Source organism: Manacus vitellinus, unplaced genomic scaffold (assembly GCF_001715985.3).
Source record: "Manacus vitellinus isolate BGI_N305 unplaced genomic scaffold, ASM171598v3 scaffold_2_pilon, whole genome shotgun sequence".
In the NCBI taxonomy this organism is placed as follows: Eukaryota; Metazoa; Chordata; class Aves; order Passeriformes; family Pipridae; genus Manacus; species Manacus vitellinus.
The window spans coordinates 32,479,402-32,505,327 of record NW_021940208.1 but is presented as its reverse complement, the minus strand read 5'-3'; the positions used below and the strand labels follow the sequence as shown (position 1 = coordinate 32,505,327).

General features: G+C 38.8%; 2 protein-coding genes across 4 annotated transcripts; both read left to right on the top strand.

Moving 5' to 3' along the window:
- The first annotated feature begins 37 nt into the window (after positions 1 to 37).
- On the top strand, positions 38 to 10,383 carry CKAP2 (cytoskeleton associated protein 2). Its single transcript, XM_029960928.1, has 10 exons — positions 38 to 102; positions 244 to 338; positions 1,660 to 1,747; positions 2,475 to 2,553; positions 4,289 to 5,085; positions 6,049 to 6,235; positions 6,748 to 6,915; positions 7,470 to 7,542; positions 8,258 to 8,648; positions 9,526 to 10,383. Exons 1-10 carry the CDS (start codon positions 38 to 40, stop codon positions 9,761 to 9,763), a joined length of 2,181 nt encoding a protein of 726 aa, XP_029816788.1. The 3' UTR covers positions 9,764 to 10,383.
- A 271-nt stretch (positions 10,384 to 10,654) lies between these two features.
- On the top strand, positions 10,655 to 24,219 carry NEK3 (NIMA related kinase 3). 3 transcript variants are annotated; one of them, XR_001920518.2, is made up of 16 exons: positions 10,655 to 10,704; positions 11,957 to 12,101; positions 12,913 to 13,006; positions 13,239 to 13,336; positions 14,364 to 14,447; positions 15,138 to 15,205; positions 15,325 to 15,411; positions 16,522 to 16,576; positions 18,345 to 18,545; positions 18,875 to 18,944; positions 19,536 to 19,582; positions 20,494 to 20,596; positions 21,027 to 21,149; positions 22,214 to 22,348; positions 22,598 to 22,720; positions 22,980 to 23,085. XR_001920518.2 is itself a non-coding variant. In XM_018071522.2 (16 exons), exons 2-16 carry the CDS (start codon positions 11,985 to 11,987, stop codon positions 24,120 to 24,122), a joined length of 1,476 nt encoding a protein of 491 aa, XP_017927011.2. In that variant the 5' UTR covers positions 10,655 to 10,704; positions 11,957 to 11,984; the 3' UTR covers positions 24,123 to 24,219. The 3 variants fall into 3 exon arrangements, 1 of the variants encoding a protein (XP_017927011.2); XR_001920517.2 differs by having other exon boundaries at positions 22,571 to 22,720; XM_018071522.2 differs by lacking the exon at positions 22,598 to 22,720 and adding an exon at positions 24,056 to 24,219 and having other exon boundaries at positions 22,980 to 23,106.
- The last annotated feature ends 1,707 nt before the right edge of the window (positions 24,220 to 25,926 follow it).

The window sequence follows — 25,926 nt, the reverse complement described above, 5'->3', positions numbered from 1 at the left end:
GGCGGCGGATGATTCAAAACGCTCGCTGCCGGCGGCCATGGCAGCGCGCGCGGTTTCGCAGCTCCCGGCCAGCGCAGCCATGTCCGAGCCCGCGTTTCCGAGGTACGGCCGGGATACGGGGGGGGGAGAGGGGCACCGACGCGGCTGAGCCGCCCCCGCACACCAACGCTGCCCGGATAGCCGGCCGCCGCGGGGCTGAGCGTTACCGTCGTCGTTACGGCCCCGCGCCGCGGCCGCCGGCAGGTTGGCGGGGAGCCGGTGGGAGCGGGGAGCTGGTCGCTCTCCCCGAGAAGCCGGAGGCAAGGGAAGGCGCCCCAGGCGAGGTCGACGGCCGGCAGGTCTTAGCAGCAGCGCTCGCTGTCGTGGTCTTAAGAGCTTCTGGCCGGTGCGAGCGGGCGTACGAGACATCACCCTCCCTTGACAGCGCTGGGGCCGGTGCGGACCGCGCCCCATCGCATCCCACACCTCACCCTATCATCCCATCCCCTGCCCCAGGCAGGGCCCCTGGGGTAGAAGCCTTCCCTCATGACGAAAGAGACGCCCTAACGTAAGAGCGTCCCGTTGAAACCAGCAAATGTGCCGCTGATCTAGATCCGTACTCTTGTGTTTATTTACTTTCTGAACGGTTTGGCTTCTGCAAGTTAAAGCAATAGAGTTGCTCTGAATGGAGCTTTGCTGTTTGTGCGAAGGGCAGTGAGGGCTGAGTTTCCAAAGCAGAAGGTGCTGGGGGGGGCTTTGGGATGCTTGCTGAGCTTGCTGCTATGCAGCATCTCTTGGCAGGTGCATTTCTGCTGTAGTGTCTTCAGAAGCAGGTGGTGTACGCGGTCTTTTTTAAAATTTGTCCAGAGAAGGGCAACGAAGCTGGTGAAGGGTCTGCACCACAAGTCCCATGAGGAGCGGCCGAGGGAGGTGGGGTTGTTTAGCCTGCAGGAGGCTCAGGGGGACCTTATCACTCCTTGCAACTACCTGAGAGGAGGTTGTAGCCAGGTGGGGGTCGGCCTCTTCTCCCAGTCAAACTAGTGACAGGACGAGAGGACATAGTCTCAAACTGTGCCACGGGAGTTCAGACATTAGAAGGAGTTTTTTCACAGAAAGGGTGATTAGACGTTGGAATAGACTGCCCAGGGAAGTGGTGAAGGCACCATCCCTGGAGAGACAGTCACAGCTGTCTTAGGACCTATTCAGGATCACTTTGTGCTATTACTGACACTCCTGTTAGTCCAATATTTGTACTGATGCCCAGCTGACAGTGGAAGATAAGCAAATGATTTCACAGATGGTCACTTTGGTTCATGTCCATGGTGTTATTCATGTGTGCTATACTTGTTACTGCCACAGATGAAAAGTGTGCTTGCTTATAAGAGTGAACCTAACTTCTTCCCATCAAATAATTGTGTTTCTTTTGGGTTAACACAGCAAAACAACTAACTTGTAGAGCTGTGAAATTACACTTCAAGTGACCCTTGAATATAGCTTTTCTCAAGAAATAAATGCGTAAGACATTGCAATGTGAATATTAAACTAAAAAATTTCTTAATCCATAATGTCTCTATTTCATAATGCTTTTCTAATTGCATTTTCTTTTTTTACTAAGAATCAAAGTTTGTCATTACCATTTTAGCTGAAAATGTAATAAGTGTGTCTTTTAAAACCCACTAGAACAAAGGCGACAAAAAGTCGAAGAATATTTATCAAGAAAGAAAACTTTCTCTGGTGTGCCCATTCAAGAAAACCAGACACCGATCAGGTAGTATTTCTGCTATGGCTTAAATTTCTTTATATTCACTAATATACCTTCATTTTCATCTCAGCTGCCTTCTGTAAGATCATCTGATGCACAGATACCATCTGCGAACTGGAATGTTCATTTTCAGTCACATGAAGTAGTGCCACATGTTTCTTATAATGCATCATGTAACTCTGAGATGTTTTTCTTCTGAGCTGTCAATACATTTTCATAGTTGCTAGGAGACAATACTGGTCTTGATGGTTTTGTAACTCACTGGGTAGTCTGATGCCAACTCTGGTGCCTGACTGAAGGTTTTGGAACCTGTCACTATGGTAGAAACTGTGTCTCCCTGTTCAGACTCGCCTCAAATGGCCTGGGCTCTGATGATTGCAGTAGCTTCGACTCCTTGTGCTACTCCTCCTTCCCCCTCAACTGCAGCATTTAGAAACTTAAACTTCTGTAGCAAATGCATCAGGCTAGACAAGTTGGTGCTCATCCTTAAACATGAGAATGACACCTGCAGTCAATTCCAATCTGTTAGCCAGCTCTCTGTGGTGTACGACGGGATATTTTGCAGTCTGGGCCCCAGTCAGTGGTTGCTTAAAATTTATTTTTTTTTTTTTTGCTGGAAGAATACTACAAGCTAAACAGAAATACTTCAGTGTGAGTTCAACCGGCAGACTGCCAACTGGACAAAAAATACATTTCTTTGTTTCATGATTTAAGATTTTTTTTTTTCTTTAAGCAGTAGCAGAACTCTGAGAGCAACTAGCAATAAACTGCAAGACAACTTACAGCTCTCAACATCTCCAAATCCAGAAATGGTAAGTTTTTTAGTGATATTTAAATACTGATGGTACTCTCTTTTCTTGCAGCTACAACATTCCACTCACTTAAATCATATTTATGTTATATGACTTCCAGAGCATGAGAAGTTTTGAGGTGCAGAAGTGCAGGTTGTTAAAACGTTATTCAGTCACTATTTATTATATGCTTTTTGGAAAGCTGTCACATTACAGTGTGTAATGGATCATATTGATATTCAGTTTGTATCTGATGGTGGAGGGAGTTAAAGAGGATACTATTGTTGCTGAAATAATGCTTTCATTTTAACAACTTTCTTAAGAATCTCAGAATTTGTTTTACATATTTCCAGTCTTCAGGGAATTAATTTAAAATCTAATTAAGGTCTTCTGACAGAGTAGAGAAGTCTTCTATTTGTACTCTGTTACTTGGAAGAAAACCAAATCATTAACAAAACTAACTGTTGAGCGTGCTTTTTCAGTTGTGTACTGGCAAATCTAATGTAATCAGAAGTAGGTGCCAATACCTAATCAGAGTTTAATAGAATGTGTTCCCTATATAATTTCATGTCACTTTTCCAAAATTAAGATGCAAACAGTTGTGCTGCTTAGAAATAGCAAAATATATTCTTCTCCAGACTTGTTCTCAGGCAAAGGTGAGGAAAAAATAGACACAAGACCTGGGTTAGTGTTAGGCAGTTTTGAATTTGAGTTCCAAAAGATTTGAGATGTAGAGTTTGGGGAGGAAACCAATAACCTGAAAACTTCAAAACAGAATGTTGCGGGGAAAAACTCCAAAAGTTAGAACAAAGGTGTTTTTTTATAAACTTCCTGAAGGGACATATTTTGTTCTGTATAAATGTCTCATGTTATTTTGAAGTGAAGTTAAGCTACGTAGTTTCTTGAAATAACAACCCTCATACTCAAGTTCTAGTCATAGAAGTCAAATAGGTCAAATCTAACTTCTACGCCTGAATGACAGACCAAGAAATGAGATGCAGTGTAGTTTTTTTTACAGTTTGAGGGCATCTTAAATAAAAGAGTATCAGCTTCTGCAGAGGTCCATGTGTCATTCATGATTTTTTCCTGCCTTTAGATATTTTACTCTTTCAAAACTGCTGCTTGGACAATGCTGAATTAGTTGCTGTAGAGCATCTTCTTTGGAGGAAAATACTAGATCCCACTTCTCATGGAGGGTTGTGCTGAGACCATATGGCTGAGAGTTTCAGGGAGTAGTAAATCCATATGAAACTGACGTAACTATTCCTGACTTACTGCATCCTGTAGCTCAATAGTAAGAAAAATTCTCCCTCTTCTGGTAACTCCTACTACCCTAATTAAAGGCTTTACTCACTACCACCTGCTAGTAGACTATCCACACTGAGTGGGGGAATGGTGCTGCCATTAAGTGATGAGGTAGGTAGAGATACTGCTTTTGACTACATACAGTCTAAAGCAACTTCTCTTAGAAGGTAATTTTGGCAGTTAAAAGCCAGCAGTTACTTTGAGAGTTTTGTTTCTTACTTCCAAGGCAGGATTTAAGCAATTTTTATTTGATATTTTTTTTTAATGTGAATTCTGCAATAATAGTTGACAAATACTCTACTCAGTATTTATATACTGCTTCTGTAGGTACTTTTTAAGTGGCGTTTACCTTTAATCACTTCAGTCCTATAAATCAGTGGAAGCATCTTTAGAAACAACATGCAGAATGAATGTACTTCTAATATTACTGTGGATTTGCATTTGATTTCAGGAAAATAAAGAGAATGATGATAATCTGTCATGGGACCAATCAAGTGTAAGCTCAGAAAAAAATGTTACTTTAAACTCTTCCACAATCCCACTGACAAGTTACCTATCAGGGACAAACCGGAATCTTGAAGATCAAGCTTCTAAGGCCAAAGCTACTGAAATAAAATCTCAGCATGCATCACTTAGTAAGGCCTTCTTGGAAATAAAAAGAATAAGAGAGAAGCAATTGATTGCAGAAAAACAAAATGCAAGTATCAGCCTACCAAAGAAACCAGCGCTCGGCAAATACCGTGGCAAAGTTATCCCATCCAAGATAAATTCCTTCCGAAAACCAGTAAAAACCGAGGGGGAAAAAAGTTCTTTGCCAGAGAAGAAACTTCTTCCTTCTGCCACCAAACAAGCAGGAAGTTCTATGTCTACGAAAAGCTGTAGTGCAGTTCTGAAGAATATCAAAGTCACAAACAACTCTAAGTCTGTAAAATCGAATAGTGTCCTGCCACTTCACAGCAAGCCACCTGAAAAAGCTGCTGTTAACTCACAGTCTGGTCTGAAGAAACAGCAACTGACATTTGCTGCAGCACCAAAGAAAGTAACAGTCCAAAAACTGGTTGGTGCAAGGGGACCACAGCCACCAAAGGCTGCTTATAGCAATCCTGACCACAGAGTGCGAGGTGTGAAGAAATGTGCAGATTTTTGTGAAGGTGCAAGACCAGAAGCTCCAGCAAAACCGGGGCAGAATTCTAAAACTAATGGCCACAGAAACTCTATTCTGCCGAAAGAGTCAGCAGAAGAGAGAAGGTAAGTGGCTTGATCTTGGAGGTTATTTACCTTCTTTCCAAGAATATCTAATTTGACCTATTTCTTGCTGTAGATACATTGAAAAAAAAAATCTGAGCATTTAAACTTGATGCCCAAGCGCATCTAAAACTGTAGACTCGTGAGAAATCAGGATTTGGACTAATTGCAGCAGCTCTCCAGGCTTACAGCTTGTCCTGTGCAGTTAGAAAATAGATGTTGCTAGAGCTGTTTTTTAGGCGAAGTGTTGTGACAGCCTTAAGCATGACAGATAATCCTGTAAGTCAATTTCACATGCATGTCATGCTTAAAAAAAAAAAAAAGATGGCTGCTGGATGTATATGGAAGTGAGCAACTTAGACTGAAGGAGAGCACTTATCAATGACATTTTTCAGTTAGGTGATGGCAGCTTAGACAATGGGGGAAAGATGATTCAGAATCTAAAAGTTATTAAATATTCTTGATAAAGGTCCTTGTGGAAATTCAAATTTACTAGAAATTGATGGTCTAGAGGGATGGGATTGAAATGAAACATGAAAACTGAATTATACTTCACATTGGTTTCAGGTTTTAAAAACTGTGTGATAGGGTTGTTCTGGGCTGCTCTCCATGCTTTTTGTTTTAAGAGATTGCTTCTAGTTTTCTGGTTTGAAGTGGGATTAGGGAAAAAAGGTGAAACAGAGAAATAACTCAGAAGCATTTTTTACCCTCTTTTGAAAACAAAGGTCTGTAACCTAAGTCTGCTGGAAAGGAAGAGGTTAAAGTGTTCTGACCTGACAGATACCTAAAGCAGACAGTGATAGGTATGGTTCTGAAATTTCCATGCAGATCTAAATGGCAGCTGTATTCCTTTTGGGATTCTTTTCTGGAAAGAATATCTTTGAATGACTTAGCCTAGTTAGTGTCAGTCAATGTCAAAAATTATAAAATATCTGTCACTTCAGCTAACAATATTCTTAAATGCAGAGCTCGTCTGGAAGATTGGAGGGCATCTAGAGGAAAAGTGATGAGACGACCTCCTGCATATGCGCTTCTTGGATCCCAGTCTACAAGTGAAGAACAAGAATACTCTTCTGCTGATGATTTAAAGCACATATTACACAGTGAAAAGGTCAACAAGATTCTCAGCGAATGCCTGCAGTTAACAGAACAGGTATTTGGACCCTTGCCTACTGAGTTCTGATCATGTAGGTCCCGACAACACACAAGTACTACAGGTGTGTTAGACCCATGTGAATCGGGTGCAGGGGACTAATTGCTCCCCAAGTTAAGCAATGTCATAGCTTTTGCCAACACCTGAAAAAATTAAGCTTTACCAATTTACTGAATTACCGAATAAGAATAGGCAATAATGGTAATAATAGTAGAAGAGCTATAACATAATGGGTAGCTAGAAGGAATTAATCTAAAACAAGTTTGCATTTGCAGAAATTTGTCTGTACTTCTGAAAAAGTCTGTTTCAGGTAGTTCTGAAGATGTCTATACATTCTACTACCTCTTCTACTTACAATACTGTATAAATAATTCTTATTTGGAAGAATAGGGGAATAACAATTCTTCTGCCAAAGAAAGAAAAAAAATTTGCTTCCTAGTTCAAAACCAGCTAAGCTATGGCACCTAAATGTGTTAACTGCATTTAAATCTCTGCTTTTGTGTTGACTTTAGGGATGTCGAGGTGATGAAATACGTGCAATGTTGGAAGACCTCACACAGAGCATTCCTGGGGTTAAAAAGCTTGCGAAATATTGGAACTGCTGTATTCGTCTTGAACAGAGGGGCCCTCTTGAAAAGCTTATTGCTGTCTATGAGGAGGCCATTTTGGCAGGAGCAATGGTAAGCAGCTTTCCTTGAAGTTTGAGATTAACAATTAGCGAGGCATGAAAGTATGGCATGTAAAATACAACTGCTTCTGATTTTATTAAATCCTTTTATGGTTGAAGGAGAGCCATGTGACTTACTTAAACATTAAAATAAAGGATTTAGTTTCCTCTGTAACCACTGTAGATACTACTTTGAAGAAAAAAGGTTTAGGATCGTTGAATTGCCATATGATGTTCCACTTAGAAGGAATTAAGGATTGAGACTTCTAGTATCATTAGAAATGCAAAATATAACTTAATTTTACACTTATTGATGGATTTCACTTCTGTGCCTTAATATCAGTAGGATTTCAGGGCATCAAATAACAGCTTTAGTGCACCAAATGCAGAAAATACAGGATTCACTTGTTTTCTGACTTATGTCTGAACAGCACTAAACAAAGGGTTTCTAAGATGAACCTCATGTGGTCTGTACCACTTTCCCTGTAACTATTACATGAAACAAATAAGCTGAAACAATGATTATTTTTGGATTTGTTTTTCTAAAACAGTAAAACTTTTTTTCAGCCTAAAGAAGAACTACGGCACACACTAATAGATACTATGAAAAATAATGAAAGCCTTTTTAAATCTGAGAATGGTAAGTTTGAGACCTCTATTTTAGTTAAATGTGTGACTTAACAGGCAACACAAGCTGTGTACAGAACACAAACTATTTGTGTTGATATTAAAATTTATTTCATAGAAAAATTTCTGTGATAATTTTGTACTCAATTGTCTTTGAAAACAATCTTGACTAAACAAATACTTTTCAATAGTGGGCATGTTACAGTCATTGGAGATGCTCTTGTATTCAAACTTTCTACTTAAACTTTATCAAAGCTATTTCAGCCTGATAATCAAAGAGTAAATAAAAATATTCTTGTGAGCTAGAAATCAATGCCCCTTTGACACAAACTCCTTGACTACAAGAAGCATGGTTGTGTTTTGGCAGAGCGTCAGTTAAAGGTTCTGAATATTTTAATTTTGGAAGTAAAGTAGCTATAAATATTCCCCTTTAATATAACATAACCTGACAAGTATTTGAACCCAGAAACTGCAATATTTGTTGAGAGCTGCTGCACTTGGAAAGGAACAGAATGACTTCTCAGGACGTGTACTTAATCTGAGTTTTCAGGTTGCAGGTTCTCAAAGGCGACTAAAACTATTAGTAACTTAAATTGTTGTGGCTCAGACTCAACGCTTACTTAACTTTCATTCTCATGTAAAGCTCTAAGATTTCAGGGATCTCTCTAAAACGTTCTCCTTAGTCATAACTAATCACAGCTGTACTTTCTTCTGTATTTTATTTTTAGGGGAAACTGTGATAGAAGCTCATTTAAGTGAGTTAATGGAAGTCAGCAAGGAACCAAATTCATCTGTAGAGCCAGTTCAGGAAACCCTCAAGGATTTCTGTTCTGATGATGTCCAAAAAGCAGAGAGTGATACCAAGAAGACAGAGGCAAGCACTGAAGCTATCCAGAAAGAAGAAACTGATTTAGACTTAAAAGCAAGGGAAGCGATCTTACCAAAAAAGAATAAAAAGCACAAGGCTAAAGAACGTACAAAAAAGAAAGGAAAATGTGAAACAGAACAGCATGAGGATGGGATAAAAGATATGGCTCAAGCAGTTAATTCTCCTGAGAAGGGGAATGACAAATCTTGTTCAATGAAATACAATCCTCCTACCACACCATACTTGGAAAGGTAAGATTACTTCAGGTAACTATGGAAAGTCTGCAGTGTCTGGAGAAACAATAATGTTTGTGTCCTGTTGGAACAGAGAGGCATTGCATTTGTGAATACCTAGTTAAAAGCTCTCAAGAACTTTTATTTTTAGGATTGCTTCCTCTTCCTTCAGAAGGAAGTATTTTAAAATAAATTTATCTATTTACTCAAACTGTTTTGCTTTGTGAATGCCTCACTACAGAGTAACCAGACTTTTGTGGCAGAGACATAAATTCCATCTTTGGGATGCCCTCCCACAGCCTACATCACAGTAAGCAGTTCTACACTAAGCTAGGGAAAGAGAAAGTAGGTGTCTCCAGTCCTCTCCTTTTCAAATGCAGATGTGATTGTATGTCGTACAACATAGAAATACTGAACAAGATGTAACTGTCCTGAAGTGGTTATCTTGAGGCAAAAACCTGGGTAGCAACCTCAGTATAAACCAGATAATATTGACATTATTTTTTTTTTTAGCATAAAGTTTCTTCTAAGATAGCAGACTTAGGAAAGTTGTGCTCAGCTTTGACATCTGATGAAGCTGGAGACCTGGCAGCTGTCCACTATCCCTCATAGCAGGAAGACCATTTTGCCCCTGATGGAATAGGGAAGGATCTTCCTTTGGGAACTGTTTTCAGGAGGTTCTCTGGGTTAAAATATTTTGCCAAAGAAAAGTTGTATAGCTGGTTCTAACTGTATGAATGGGAAAGGGCCTGTTTCCTTTGATTGTGGGAATGGGAAAGAATTGAACATGAATCATGACTTGCTGTGTCTGCCAGATGCTAGAAAGGTAACTTGTATGATGGTGTGCCTATGTTTAGTGATTTTTTTTTTATTATTTTTTTTTTCTTTCTCAAAGAGCGAAGATGTCTCATGAGGCAAATTACTCCAGTGGTAAAGATCTGAAAATTGTAACCCCTTTGCGATATTCTCAACGCATTCGAGACAAAATGTGCAAGCTGCCTGATACTGGCAAAGATCAAGATCCATGTGTCTCTTCACTTGAACAGCTGGAAGAATTGGAATCAAAAGCCACTGTATTTATCCACGAACAGAGCAATGCCTTCCGAGAAACAAATGCCGAAATAGAAGAGTAAAAACTAGTGTTACTGTTATATAGGGGTTAAAGATTTGATTTTAAGGAGAGTTGAATGGGACTTGTTTTTAGCAGCTTTGAGAGAGGATCTATCTAAAACTCATGTGAATGGCTTAAGGTGAAATTTGACTGCCTGAGTCACTAAATAAACTTTTAAAGTTTCTACCTTTTCAAAATTGTAATAAATCTGCTCTGGTTTAGTACTAGATTGATGTCTGTGTTTAACTATGTTTCATTAAATATCAAACTAAGGACTAGGTGTAAAGCTTCATGTTGTAGTATATTGCTAATACCTACTCTTCCTCTTGCAATTGCAGAACTCTAAGGAATTCTTAGGAACCTTTCAATTTAAGAAAATAAACAGTAATGTAGGCATTCTAATAGGTCAATGTCTACTCCATCACCTAGTTTTGAAAACTGAAGCCAGCTTGTAAGGTGTAGGCTAAATTTAAACTTTTATTGAGTTTTAGAGGTGTTTCAACAAAACATTTTAATCTCTTTAGTTACTGACATTGTTCATTATCAAGTAATCTTAGATGAGGTCTGATACACTACTTACGTGACTGTTTTAATGTTGGTTTGCATTAGTCTCTAATACAGTAGACATTAAACTTATCAACTGAGTTGCTTTTGTTCTTTATTTATAGGCTATATGCTGTAAACTATGTAGTCTGTTCTTGAAGTGAAGTGTCAAAGCAGAATACTGATATTTTCCACACTCATCACACACAGTGTTTCCCTATTCATCACGCTCCGAGGGACAGCCCTCCCTGCCGGTGGCTCCGCCTCCGAGCCGCGGGCTGGGCGTTCCCTCCCAGGCAGCTCCGTTCTCCTTCCCATCCTCCGCCCCCATCCCGGCCCGGGGAGGTTGTGGAGCAAGCGCTGGGCTTGTGCTAGGGTCTGTGCTCGGGCCTCCGCCCGGCGGGATTGCGGCCCGCCGAGGTGAGTACCCGGCGGGCCTGAGGGGCTGGGGGCGGGCTGGGGCTGCTCCTCCTCAGGCTAGAGGAGCTGTAGAAACAAGCCCCGAGATGCTTTTCAAAAACAGCTCATCAGCCCCTTAAAACACAGTCACAGTGTGTGCACAGTGTATACATAAAGGGATGCTTGGAACGTGGCAAACCAACTTAAAAACACCAGCGTATTGGGAAAAAAGGAGAATAGGTCACTGCTGTGTGTGAAATGCTTGAGAAGCGTTTTTAGCAGAAAATGGGAACGTGGGAGTTTGAGCAGTTGTGGGAGCTCTCTGGTGTGGGATTAAACTCCATAGCCATGTCCTCTCCAGAGCGAGAGGACATGGCCTCAAACTGTGTCAGGGGAGGTTTGGGTTGGACAGCAAGAGGAATTTCTTCATGGAAAGGGTTGTTTAATGTTGAACAAGTTGCCCAGGGAGGTGGTGGAGACCATTTCTGAAGGTGCTCAAGAAATGACTACGTGTGGCATTTCAGTGCCATGGTCTGGTTGACAAGGTGGTCATCAGTCTTAAGGTTGGACTTGGTGATCTCAGAGGTCTTTTCCAGCCTCAGCGATTCTCTGATACAGCTTAAATGCAGTGATAGGACAACTGGGAACAACTCAGAACTGAACCAGGGGGAGCTTTACACTGGATGTTAGGGAACATTTCTTTGCTGAGAGGGTGGCCAAACACTGGAACAGACTTCTTAGAGAGGTGGTCAGTGCCCCAAGCCTGTCAGTATTTAAAAGGCATTTGCACCATCCCCTTACTAATGTGATTTAACTTTTGGTCCCCCCTGAAGTGGTAAGGCAGTTGGACTAGGTGACCATTGCAGGTCCCTTCTAACTAAAATACTCTGGATCTTCCAGTTGTCGAAGTCGATGTGTAGTAACTTTTACCAGTTTGATCCTGCTTATAGTGAGAATTGTCACCGGAAGCTTGAAGCTTATGTTATTGTGCCTATGAGTTTTCCTTAGTGTTATGAAACCACCTGCAGGAGCGCAGATAACAAAAAGAAGATGCAGTGTTGTAGGTTTGCAATTTACATTTTCAAAGAGCTTTAGCGTTTGAAATTAAAAAAATGCAGCAATAATGCTGTATCAAGCTTTGAGTTTTACTTTCTGGAGGCCTCATTTTCAGTAAAATCATGTAGCAGTGCATAGAAGTATTATGGTAATGCTGGAAAGTTGTAGGTACCCACGTTTATCAGTCATTCTTGTTATTTTGTGGATTTTTTTGAAGAGAAGTGTTGGGCCTGGGCCTATAAAAAATGGAAGAATACAAAGTGTTGAAAGTACTAGGAGAGGGATCCTTTGGCAGAGTTCTCCTAGTTCATCATGGAATCAGTGACCAGAAGTATGCGATGAAGGAAATAAGACTTCCCATGGTAAGTGTGACACATATGCCTCCTCACCCACTGCTTAAAAAAAGTAAAATTTTAAAAAAATCATAATTGCGGATGTGTTTTTGAAACGCTGAACACTTTTGCTGCAAATTTTGTGTATTAGACAGTTGCATGGTATGGTTACTGTATAACTGTATAACTATGTCCTACTTTACTCCTACTGAGTAAAGTAGGAAAATCTGATCCGATTCAGAAAGTGCATGGTTACATTTTGGGAAGTGCAGCACATAGGAAGACACTTTCAATGAAATCCCTGTTCCCCGATGCCCTTGATTTCACTGGAATGCAGATTTCACCTGCAGTGCCTAATGAGAAAATTATTATTATTGCTAGTAATCACTTATTTTGGATTATCTTCTCTGCATCTAGATAAGCAAAAAAATCACTAAATGGGAGACACCAGCTTTCTGGAGCCTGAGGCTCAGTTAATATTTGGGCTCTTGGCTTTATATTGAGTTCATGCAGACTGTCAGCTGTTCCAAAGTTGTTGTGTGCTGCTTTGTTACATAGTTCTGCACTTTTAAAATAGAAAGTCGTTAATTGAAGTAGGAAAATATCCTCTCAAAAAAAAAAGAAATATTAAAATCCTAACACTTAAAAAGCTCAAAGATGTCTTCAGCTAGTAATAAACCATAGATTAAAAAGACGGGGCTTTGGGGGTTCTAAATATAAATTTAAAAATAACTGAAAAATAATTCTTAAAAATATTTTCCTTTTGGAAAGTGAAGTGTATTGTGTGTCTATGTGAAAATTTATTAGTGTGACATTTATACAGGTGTACTTATATTTTCAGTCTTCGTCTGGTGTAGAGAACTCTAGGAAGGAAGCAGTTCTTTTGGCTAAAATGAAACATCCGAATATCGTTGCCTATAAAGAATCATTTGAAGGTAAATATAAAAATTTAAATTCCTTCATTTGTTTCTAGTTGCATGCTCCTCAGGGATCAAGATTACTTCTTTTTGTTTACAATACATGTTATAAACAAAATACATATTTATTGTAACATATAACACATAGCATGTAGTCAGAGCTTTATAGTAAAAAGTGCTACTTACAATAAAAAAAGTACTTATTCTGCTAATGAAACTACTAACTGTTCTTAAATTACCTAAAATTTAGCTGATGGACATCTGTATATAGTGATGGAATATTGTGACGATGGAGATCTAATGCAAAAGATTAAACACCGAAGAGGAAATTTGTTCCCTGAAGATATGGTAAGAAAAGACATTGTTTTGAACCAGGGAGCCAGAAATCCTGTTTCATGTAAACTGAAACATGCTGCATAAACCAAATTATAGATATGGAAACACCATGAGGTACCTTAAATAAAACAAAGGCACTTATAGATAGAATAGGAAAGTTATTTCTTTTATAATTTCCAGCAGAACAAGGCAAGAATTGAACTGAAAGGATTAAAAAAGGAATTCCTGCCTGTATCTGGGAATTGTGCAGATAGTGAGAAAAACAGTCAGGTTTGTATGCAATTAAATAAGAATTTTACAGAAACTTCAGACAGAATTTAAGGCACAGTAAGATGTACTGCAAATGAAAAGTAAACAAAGCACTCTGGCAAAGATAAATTAAGCTAGCCAAGAGACCATGTAGCAATTAAATGTTTAAAGTATTCAGCAGGCATTAACTCCTTTTATCAGAGGGGCTATAAAATTACTTAGAAGAAAGTTCAAAGGGACATTATAGTGAATGAAAGCTGCTTCTTGCCACAGTTAGAAGCATCACGTCAGTTAAAACGAAAGGACCAGAAATCTCAACTAACTGAATATTTAGATTTTCTATGCATGTTTGCATCTTTAGGAGTTTTCTTTTGTACTTTAAAAGGAACACATTTTCTTTTAGAAACTGTGTGTTATTTCCCCATGGGTTTTGTTTTTGTTTTGTTGTTTGGTGGGTGGGGTTTTTTATTTGCTAACTTACTATGAAACTGTAGTTAACTTGCTTATAAAATGACCGTGAGATAAAATGCCATGTAGCAACTCCCTACCTTCATCATTGTTATGTATTATTACCGCTTTCTAGACACAGTTAATAAACATTTCTTCTACCATATTAAAATATAATTTATCCTGAACTCAGTCTTTCATGCTGATGTGAGGCCATTATGTTAGAGGTACTTTTAACTCCCAGATATTCGGAACATGCTTTTCTTTTCCTAATTTTTTTTATCTATTAGTATTCACTACATACAGCATTGAGCTGTTATAAGTACTAGTTACTCTTTTTCAGATCCTTCACTGGTTTGTGCAGATGTGCCTGGCGGTGAAGCACATTCATGATAAACGTGTGCTGCACAGGGATATAAAATCCAAGGTGAACAGAGCAAGTTTTGTTGCCATTAAAGACCTCTTCTGCATGTAAAAGTTAAACTCCCTCTTTCATAATTTCCTGTGACAGCTAAGTTCTGTGTTTTTTATTTAGGCCTAAGAATATCATGTAAATGAAACTGTTGAGTGCATGGGATGATGTAATATTGCAGGCGTAACCATCATCTAAGTATAGATATATCCTTCGTATCCAAACTGCTGATAGCACTAATTGCTTGTGACAGACTGCATATAGTTTAAAACAGTAACAGAAGTATAAAAAAAGTGTATAGATTATGCAGTTTTTTAATGTCTTGCCTCACATTTTTTTCTTTGTTACTGTTAGCTATCAGAAAGAGGGAAATTCAGAAGAAAGTGTGACCTTATTGGTTTGAGTACAGCATAGAGATTAAGGCAATTCTAAGCTGTGATTCTTCCTCTGCTAATGATGCTGGGGTTAGGCCCATATAAGCTTTCCATTTCCCTGGACATAGTTCTATGTCATGGAATCAAAGAACATGACATAGTTCTTAGCTTTTTTTTTTTTTTTGGTAGAAGTATTAGGAGAAACAAGTAAAAGGAAATATAAAGATAAAATACTAGAAGTGATTGCCACCATGTTTTCTGCATATACAAACTGCAGAAATGATTCCTAGAAGAATATTTCAGTACATTAATCTATGCTCTTGAAATGCAGAACATCTTCCTCACTCAAAACGGGAAAGTGAAATTGGGAGATTTTGGATCTGCACGCCTTCTTGCACAGTATGTGGACATCTCCACTGATCTCAGTGGTGTCAAGTTTTATTTTACCATTGACAAATAGTACAGAGTTCTTAAATCATGGCTTTCCACCTGGTGTTTCTTCTTTGTTGTTTCAATAGCCCGATGTCATACGCTTACACATATGTGGGAACTCCTTATTACGTACCTCCAGAAATATGGGAAAACATGCCATACAACAACAAAAGGTACCTGTGTTTTCAGTGGTCACAAATAATGCCTGACTGATGTAGGGTTTTTTATTGCTGTCTCAATCTGGCTTTGTGGCTTATCTGTATTTGGTTTAGAGAAGATACTGAGCTGAAGTGTTTTTAGAAAGAGGTAATTACAGGTTTTTTAAGATGAAAGTGCAGAAATTCCTCTTTAGTTATGTAACTGAGAGCACAATATCTTTAGTCTTAGAAGTTTGAAAACTGTTGTGCAGACATCTGTTTGTTTGGGAGAGTAAATATATGCACACAAACATACACACAAATACCTACCTATCTGTGCACATACATAGGTATGTGTTTACATCTTTTGCTGGTCTTGTGGTTTTTTTTTTTGACTCATCATATTTTTTAAGCTCTTCACGCTGGTCATAATGTAGGGATAATGGCACAAAATGGATTACTTAGATTTATGGGGCCTAGTTTTTCTGGTCCTGATGCAAGAACTTCTGAGAGCATCTTGATAGTACCGTTTTTACAGCTTCTTCCCAGACTCCCAAATACTAAGCCATGTTATGTTCCCTCCCCTAGATCTGTTCTGTGACCCTAGTTGTGCAATTGATTTTCCATAGGAGGGAAGAAACCTTCTAGAAGTTCAGGGGTTTTCTGCTCCTCTTGGAAGAAAGATATCAGTCGCTTCTTGTGCAGGTGGCAGTACTCACTTTTGATGGAAAATGATGGGTTTTTTCTCAGTAGGAGAGTTCTTATTGGCAGGGCCAGAATTCCAGCTCTCAGAATAAGGATTGTGTGGCTGCCATCTGATGTTAGGGGCTATGGAATACAAAGACTTTCAAGGATGGAAGGATAACTGTTGTTGCAGCAAATTGTTTAAGAGACATCCTAGGAATAAAAAGGCAACTACAACTGTATGACAGTCATCTTTTTTTGCATCAGGGTAGGATAAAATAAGCAAAAACATTTCCACTGGAGAGGTTAAATGCATAATTGTGTTGTCTTTTATAGTTACTTACATTTATTTTTAGTTTATTCAATTAAGTTATGTACACAGATTGAATCTCACTTTTTCGAAGCAGGATATTAAATTGTAATTTTTGACTCAAAACTTTTCATCCTTGTCTATATCTACAGTGATATATGGTCTCTGGGGTGTATTCTATACGAGCTGTGCACTCTAAAACATCCGGTAAGTACAGCTTCATTGCTATCAGAAAAGTTTTGGAATTCCTTAAAACTTAATTAGCAGTTAGCTGTACTGTAGATTTGACTGATGTGTTTGCTGCCTCTTCCAAAAGAGGGAAGTATTGCTCCACCCTTCCCAGACCTCTTCCACTATGTGCCTTCTGTTTTTCAGCAGTTCTCGGGACCTACTGGACCCTTCTGTAGAAGACTCAATTTTCAAAATTGTTAAAAAACAATTTTTTTTTTCTTGGTTAACTTTCCTCAATATCAGTGATCTGGGACTTATTAAGGAGTCCAGCAGTTGCCAGGCAGGTTCCAGATATCTGCAGGGATATTGCAGTGAGCATTGCATTTTACAGGATCAAGATGATCACAGGAGATATAGGCAATGACACTCAAAATCTTTACTAATGAGAATATATTGTGTGCAAGTACAGTGAAAGGTAGAAAGCAATAAGCAGTTTTGTATCTCACATCAGTGATATACCTTTGCTTATTCTTCGAATCAAAGAAGTCACTGTCAAAGCACTGTCCTCCTCTTGGACCATGGGATTCTTGATGTATGGTTCTGTCTTTCTGTCGTTCCTGGGACACTGTCTTTTACAGTCTTGATGCTGTGTTTCTTATGTGTTAACTTCCTCTGGCTTCTATATACAGACACACGGGTAACAGAAGAGCCCTCATCAGGATATTTTTGTTTGGCAAGAAAATGAGATCCTAATTGAAGGTCATTTTGTCGTAGTTTTTTATAAGCAGCAGTTTCCTTTTGTTGAGGTAATACTATACCTTGAAATCACAGAACCACAGAATATTCTGTTTGGAAGGGACCCACAAGGTTTATCAAAGTCCAGCTCCTGGACCTGCACAGAACAGCCCCCAGAATGATACCATATGTCTGAGAGCATTGTTCAAATCCTGCATATCAGCAAAAGATTCTCCACAACTGCAACTGCTGTGCAAGAGTGTATTGACTGAGCGATAAAGGAGTCTGTGCATGGGTGTGTGTTAGCCTAAGTAAGTCTGTGGCAAGGCTTTGGCAGTGTCACAGCTATTCAGGCAGAGCTCAGAGCTGGGGTTCAAAGGAATGGAGTATTCTTCCCTTTTTAGCAGCATTGAAATGTTATGTGTCTGGTTTTGTGTGATGGTCACACATGTTCTTGCATCGTCTATCAGAGGTGATGCCACACACTGTGGATGTTTGGTACTCTGCAGCCAAGCCAGCAGAGTGTACCCAAAGAAAACTTCCTGCGTGGAGGTAGAAGTTCTCAAACATTTAGATTTGCAAGAGGGTATTTGTGCCTTTATAGGCTACTTTTAGTAATTTTTTTTAAAATCAAAGTCTGTGTATTTCCTAGCTTGCCGTTTCACTCTTGCAGTTTAAATCTGATGATGAATTTGATTAATCCTAAATTTATAGGAGTAACTCTCCCATCTGCTTTCCAGTTGTAAAGATTATTGTTTGCAGCGTTCATTATGATCTGGTTTTAGTCACTGTGATGTTTTCATTCTCAGTAAATTTCTGTCATTATTGACATCATTAAATGCCCATGCAACGGCCCTACAAAATTTAGAGGAAAGTTCTTAGTGTTGTTTTTTCACACCTCTAAAACTGTCAAACTGGAAGCCAAATCAGGTGGTAGTAAGGGAGCCTACAAAAATATATACTATGCATTTTTATATAGAAAATATTAAAGCTCCTCTTAAATCATGTCAGCATTTTTTTACCTTATGCTTAAACTCTCTGCTCTCATGTTCATTTATTTTTAATGCAGTTTCAAGCCAATAGCTGGAAACATCTCATCCTTAAGATATGCAAAGGGTCCTACAATCCACTACCATCTCACTACTCCTATGAACTTCATTACTTAATAAAACAGATGTTTAAGAGAAATCCTCAGGATCGTCCATCAGCCAGTACTATTCTTTCAAGAGGTTGCTTAACCAAACTTATAAAAAATTGTTTGCCTTCTGAGGTATAGTATATTCTTTGTCTCTGTACTTAAGCAATGGTATCTACATTTTAAGTACTAAATCATTTTCTTTTGTAGTTTGTTAGTGTATAACTATAAAATGTGTTGTGTAGGTCCTACTCTAAAAGCCATAAATACAGTTGCAGACTTCTCAGAGAGCTGAGTTTTTAAAAGGATTTGTTTTGAAAATTAAACTTGAATATTGACCTGATGCAGCTGAAATTAGGTATTGCAGCTGTTTTGTATAGTGACTATTTGTAAAAATAATGTAACATAAAAATTGAGGAAGTTAAAAATGGTACAGTACCTCCATCTTTTTATACACATTCCAGATGATAAAAGAGTTTGAGCAGGTAGTAAAGGAAACCAAGAAACATGAAGGCAGTGCAGCAAGACGAAAGGGTAAGTGAACAACATTTTTGTTGATGTAGGGAATGACAAAATGACTAGGAAATGTAAGATCTTAAAAATAGCTATAAAACATTAGTACTATATGTTCAAATCTACTTTTAATTATTTCAATATCTAATGTTATTGAAGCTATATAGAAAATGTTTGAAGGGTGTAAATTATATTCCAACGTAAGTAGAGTGCAAAGCTGCAATATATACATTGTTAGGCATAAGACTTGTGCTAGAAATAATTCAGTTTTAAAATAAGCAAAACTTTTAACTGTTGCATGTATTTTAAATGAGTTCTTTCTTTCCTGAAATATGGTGAAGCAAGTTACGTTCACTATTTAGTTTTTAGAGAGAATGTTGGATTTTTTTCTTCTGCATAAATTAAGCTACACCAAAATTTGTACATGTTTAGAACTGAATAGTAGAGGGACTCCCTGTTGAGAATGAGTTCTGTTGACAGAAGTGTGAGGAAGCTATCACATAATTTTCATTGCTTGGTTCAGTGGCATTGCTGTCATACCTCTGGAATGCCACTTTACTACAAATGTTTGCTAAAGGTGTTAATTCTTCAATCTCTTACTTAATGTATCAGGCAGTGTCATGGCTGGTGGAAGCTCAAATAATAGGAAAGAAAATAGGGTAAGTATCCAAATACAAATATAATATTTGTATTTTAGTAATTTAGAGTGTTCTATATGATAGAAAAGTTCTTATGGAAAATTATTAGTATACTAAACCATGGATCAGCCTACTGGATCAGCTGTCCTCTGTGTTCAAATTGCAGTTTTCCTGTGCATTTTTCACCACTCTAACTTTTTGATTTTTCCCATATTTAGTTTAGTTCCAATGTGCATTTCCTTATAACCCTGTCAAAACAAAAACCCAAACAAAAAAATCTGCTCTTGTTTTTCTAAGTTTTTTGGATTCTGCAAAAATTTATGCATTTTCATTGCTTCAGGGGAACACTGAGAACAGGCTGCTGTGGAAACGGTCTAGTCTGAACATAATTCTCACCAGGTTTTAGGGCCCATGTGAGATTTGAGGTGAGGAGAATTAAGTTACAGGTAGCCAAGATATCGCCTATGGGCACATTACAGCAGAGCCTGACTCAGCTGTACTTGGTATATTTTTAAAAATGTGTTGCCATGGGGCTTATTTTTTTTCCTTTTCATAGGCCTGTCAATCTGAGAAGTTTAATATTTGGGTGCATCTTGTTTTCCCTGGGAATATAAATAATTTATCCTTATATTGCTTCTGTTCTTAAATGTAAAAAAAACAAAACAAAACAAAACACAAATTGCATCAAGTAACTACATGTGTGCTTAGCTTCATAAACTGAGATGGTCTGTCAAAAAAAGGCATGCAGTGTGAAATGCTGTGCAGTAATAGGTACTGTGCAATTGCAACTGGCTTCATCGTCAGTGGTTTAGTTTTCAGGTCTTCAGATCTTTAGGCCAGCAATTTTATAGCAAAACTGTTATGTTAATATTACTGCTTGTTTTTTCTCGGCAACAAGGATAATGATTAATGCAGTCTTTATTTTTTTAAAGCAAAGAGAAGATGAAAGTAGCAATCGTAGCCCCTTAGAAAGGAAAAATATTACTGAGAGTTTGAGTGAAGGCACAAAGGAACAAAGGAAATCTGAGCAAGAGGGTAAGTTTTACAGTTTTAAGGCTGATGCACTTCCTTCTGTGTAGTGATACCTACATGTCAATGATCCAACCATTTAAACAGGTAGCACAAACAAGCCTGAAGCTGTAGAAAACCTTTCCACCACCAGTTACTTCTGCAGTTGCATTGATTGATACTGCTCCTCAGAGATGTTAAAAAAAATATTTTTAAAATTATCTTGGCCAAATTATTAAAAAATTTGTTTGAAAACATTTGTAATAGAGTAAATGCATGGGGAGCTCTTACCAAGTCGGATTTGTACCCATAGAATCAAACATCACTGCTAGTTAAGTGCTGTACTCTTAGTACTGCTTGGCCTGGACAGGGCAATCTGGACAGAGAATCAAGTTAGATGCTTGTTATCGTCCTTTTTTTGTTACAATTACAATAGAAACGTCTGCTTTCCTTGCAGGAGATATTGATTTGTCACATGTCCACAGGAGGCAATGGGAAAAAAGGATATCCAATACTGTACTGGATGTCCTGGAAAATGCATCCTTGCTTTCTTCCAGTTTTACACCTGAAGAGACTGAAAGTAAGATTTGATTAAATGTGGTTTTAGTTCAAGTAATATCAGTGATTCTTTATAGATTTTAAAGGCCAAAATTTTACAGGACATGTTTAAAATGATGTAAAATTAATTTTAAAATATTTCATTAACAACTAAAAAGTCCGCTGTGCTGAAGAGAATTTCTTTGTGGTTTTGTGTGACAGGAGAATTGCAAAGAGTGATGAAAACCACAGATAATGCTAGCAACCCTAAAATTGTAATCATGACTAAGAAATTACCCTACAATTCTCCTCTTAATATGATGTTCGTGGAGGTAACAATGAGGAATTCATTTGATGCAGAATGAAACTGCCCATCTTTCAACTATGGGATACTATTGGGAGCATAAAACATCTGTACCTCTACTTCTGTTGTCATTAACATCCAGAAAAGGTCAATGACAATAACTATCAATTATGACCTCACATGTGAGGCATAGATTTTTCTTCCACATCTACAGCTTTTAATTAAAACACTTAACATGAGATTTCTTCTAAAAAATGTTTCAATTTTAAAATGCCCCTCACTTATGCCACTGTTATAATTATTTAATGTGATTATAGATATGTATTGTAAGGAACTGTGAATAAGTGCTGTGGAAATAAATAGTCAAAATATAAGTAGTCAGAAAATTCCCCAGCTGTGGTAGGAATGTTGCATGATAATTATATGCACAAGGGAAAAGGACAGAAGAATGCATGTATTTAGGTGTTCTGCTATTAAAAGGCACAAAAATGGCCTCAGGCTCCATTTTGTGGGATTCATAGAGCCACCACATAAGCTTGCAGAGACTCTGACTCCTCACATCCCTCGGCCTGTTTTTGCTAGCTTCCTGTCAGCAAAAAGTTCCACTGTGACCATTCTGTAACTTGCTGTCCTTTTAATGCTGACAGTGTCAACCTTAGTTTTTTGAGAGGTCAGTGGTGCTACAGATGGAAATACCTAGACTCTCTTCTTCCTTTGTTTCTCTCTTGAATGTGATCTTCAATGTAATCCACACTGCTAATGCCATTTTATCTAAGTAGTATTTATGAATACTTTCTACCCAGGTGGTGGTGTTATAAACTACTGTGAAAAAAAGCCACGTAAGCAGTGGAACAAGGAAACTCCTCAGACCCTGATGAACATTCTCACTAATGCAGATGTCAGCCTAGCATTTAAAACATACACAATTTATAAGCCAGGTAAATCCCCAGTTTGTGGGCAAACATTTATACAAACAGGTTTATTAATAAAGACTTTTCCCTTTCTATTTTTTTTCATACATAGCCCCCATATATAGACATTGTGCACTTGAATTCATATCACAACAGGTTGGGTGGCTTTTTTTAAGTTTATGAAACGAGACGTGAAATTACAAAAAGCCAGGATTAGAATTCACGAGTGATTGTACATCTCCATTACAGCTCTTTATGATGGACTTTCACTTGCAGCTCAACAGCTGAATGAAGTTGTGACCAAAATGCAGATGCTGTAGAGCCAAGTGTCCTCCATCCTGCTGAGTGGCCTGGTGTATGTGTTAGGGGGGTGCAATAAACACACTGCAGCCCTATCAGGTAAATCCACTTCCACTAAGTCAGCAATGCCCTGTTTTGAGGGCAGGATGGTAAAATGGTACAGCTAAAGACAGATGCAGCCTATAGATGTGCACAGCCACAGATACTTGTTCTGCATTTAAAATAGGGAACAACTTGACCTGGAATCTACTACAAAGTGGGGACAAATTAGAAAGACTACATAGTATTAATATTTTTAATAGGTTTATTTTTAAAATTAAAATATTTTGGTGACATTTTAATTTTTATATTTTCAAAGCTTCTGAAAATATATTAAGAGGTCCACTTTCTGATGAAACTGAAGCATCTGATGAAGTAGATGGTGAACATGAAGATGTTGTCATAGATTCTGAGAGACTTGAGCCTAGATCTGATGAAGATGACACGTATGTCCAAATGATGCCCTTGTATTTTTGTTTTCTTTGGTTCCTCAAAGTGATTTTCCCTAAACAATGTTCTCCTGAAAAAAAAAGTTTTATTCTCAGCATTAAAATCCACCTCTCTCCTACATAATGAAATTTAGTAGCATTTGCTATCTTACAGGTTTTATTTGCTATATTTATAGTTAGTGATGGTCTGAAGATTAAACAGGATGCTTGTTATTAGCAGATACGCTAATAATTTGCTGGTGACTTTGAAAAAAATGAAAGCCTGAGCTGAAGTTAGATCCACAGTAAAGTGCAAAACCTTCTTGTATGAAAATCTTTGTACTCTGACCTTGAAATCTGATAACCAGTGGCAAAACCACTTGCCTAGTGATATGTTTGCTGCATTTGTATATTATTCTTCCTAAATTTTCATGTGTCATGCAATAAAATCTCTTTGGAACCTACTTATAGAGACATATTTATAGAGACCTTTTAAATTCTGTGTTCTGATTATGTTAGTGACCCACTTTGTGTTTTTGAAAGAGCGGAGTGAAAAATCAACACATTTGAACAAAAATACTGTGTTTTACAGATGTGTGTATGTTTTGGGGGTAGTTCTTGGATTCTCAGAGTTTCAATTTATGTCATTGTTTATTTTTGTGGCACTTAGAGATGAACTACTTAGGCATGTATTGCTGTAGTTCAGTTGCAGGCTGTCAATATCAACACATTTTCAGTCTCTATATGAATTTGGTTTTGGTTTTGATAAAAATTACTTTAGTAAATTCCAAAGAGAACATCTTTTGGTTCCTTAATCACAACGGTGCAGGAAATATGTCTCTTGCACTGATATTTTTAACATAATTTATCCTAGTTATTGGGTAATTTTTTCATGGGGGAAAAAAAGGCAAAGATTTATAAAGTTGTATTTTGCTTTGCAAAACAACATTTTGAAATCTATTTTTAGGGACTTCGAGGAAGACGACCCAGACTGGATGTCGGAACTGAAAATGGCATTGAAACACAGTGACTGAAAACTTGAATTTACCTATGATAAGTGAAGTTGGGTGTGCTGGTCTTTATAATCAAAATAGTTGTTAATAATTGGTTATTAAAATAATTTAAGTCAAATTCCGAGTGGGCATGTTTTCTGTATCGCAAAACTGAGCATGCAAAATGCCCAACAAACCTTTTCAGATAGAACACTTGCAAATAACTAAACAAGTCCAGATATTAAAGGTATTTGGAGTTGGTAATAGCTTTGCAGAATTGATCAGTCAAACAATAGCATTGTTCAAATCATCCTCTTGTCATATTTCAAAGAGAAGGTGTAACACTGTGAGAAGGTGTAAAGTTATTCTTCCTGACTACATACTGAATTAACAGCTTCGTGTTGAGTTGACCCCGGCTGGATACCAGGTGCCCACCAAGGCTGCTCTGTTACTCTCCTCCTCAGCTGGACAGGGAAGAGAAAATTTAATTAAAGGCTCATGGGTGGAGATAAGGACGGGGAGAGAGGAGATAAGGACAGGGAGAGATCACTCACCGATTAACGTCATGGCCAGAACAAACGTGACTTGAGGAAATCAGTTTATTACCAGTCAGAGCAGAGCAGAGTAATGAGAAATAAACCCAAATCTTAGAACACCTTCCTCCCACCCCTCCCTTCTTCCCAGACTCAGTTTCACTTCAGTAGTCAACGCTGAGCCCAGCAGCTATGGTAGTAGTGCCTCTGCATCAACAGATTAAAGGAGGGGAGAGAGAAGAATGCTGACAGGGACATCGATGGGTCTGTGTTCAAGCCAGCTGGAATTTGCTCTGTCAGACACGGGGGAAGCTTCTTGCTGAAGGCACTCCTGTAGCTCCTCTCTGCTGACGTATAAACCCAATACACACATAGTAAAAGTGATGTTATCTGAAGGGCCTGTTATGGGAAACAGCTATGCTAAACATTTGAGGCTTTAGTTCATGCAATTAGTCCCCTGAGAACTCTTGAGACTGAACTTTTGCCTTAATTCAATGAAAAGGGTTTTTTATATGCCATTGCATGTGTGAAAGGAAGCAAATTTGTTCATAAATAAGGACAAATTTTCCAACTTATACTTCAGAGAGTGCTATGGGCAATGTTGTGTTTGGGCTCTGTGCTGGCTACTGGGTACTAAACACTTTACAAGGCAAGTGTGGCAGAGAAGAGCACAAACACTCTCAGCAGAGTTCTCCTGGGGCCGTCCCAGACAATGTCCACATAATAAATAATATCGGAGAATAATACCCAAAGAAAGCTTTAGGACATCGGTAGATTTGGTACGGAGCCAGTTCCTATTGCACCTCCTCTCTTGCTCGTAGGCTGGAACTTGAGTTTCCACCAAGGATTCAACAACTTGAGGCAGTCGAGATTTGCTTTCAGGCCACTCCTGTTACTGACCACCCAAATCAAAAGTCTCTTGTCGTAGGCGGAGAGAGTGGTTTGCGTAGGGGAAATAATGACTCCGGTTGCTCCCGAAGGACGCTGCAAAAGCCACACCTCCGGCGGGGGCGCGGAGGCGGGCCGCTCCTCCTCCCCTCCTCCCCTCCCGGCCGGGCGGCGAATTTTGGTGAATTCTGGCGGCGGCTGAGCGGATTGAGGTAGCGACCCCCGCGGCGCCCACGGCGGCTGCGAGGCTGGGGCCGGCCGGCCGGGCCTCGGCTGGCCGGGCCGAGCAGGTCTGCAGGGGAGGGAGGCACCGGCAAGGGCTGTCTGCCGGCGCGTCCCGTCGCCATGGGACGGCAGGACAGCCGGGGCGGGAAAGGGCGGTGCAAGAGCGGTGTCCGCGGGAATGCTGGCGGCATCCTCTCCCG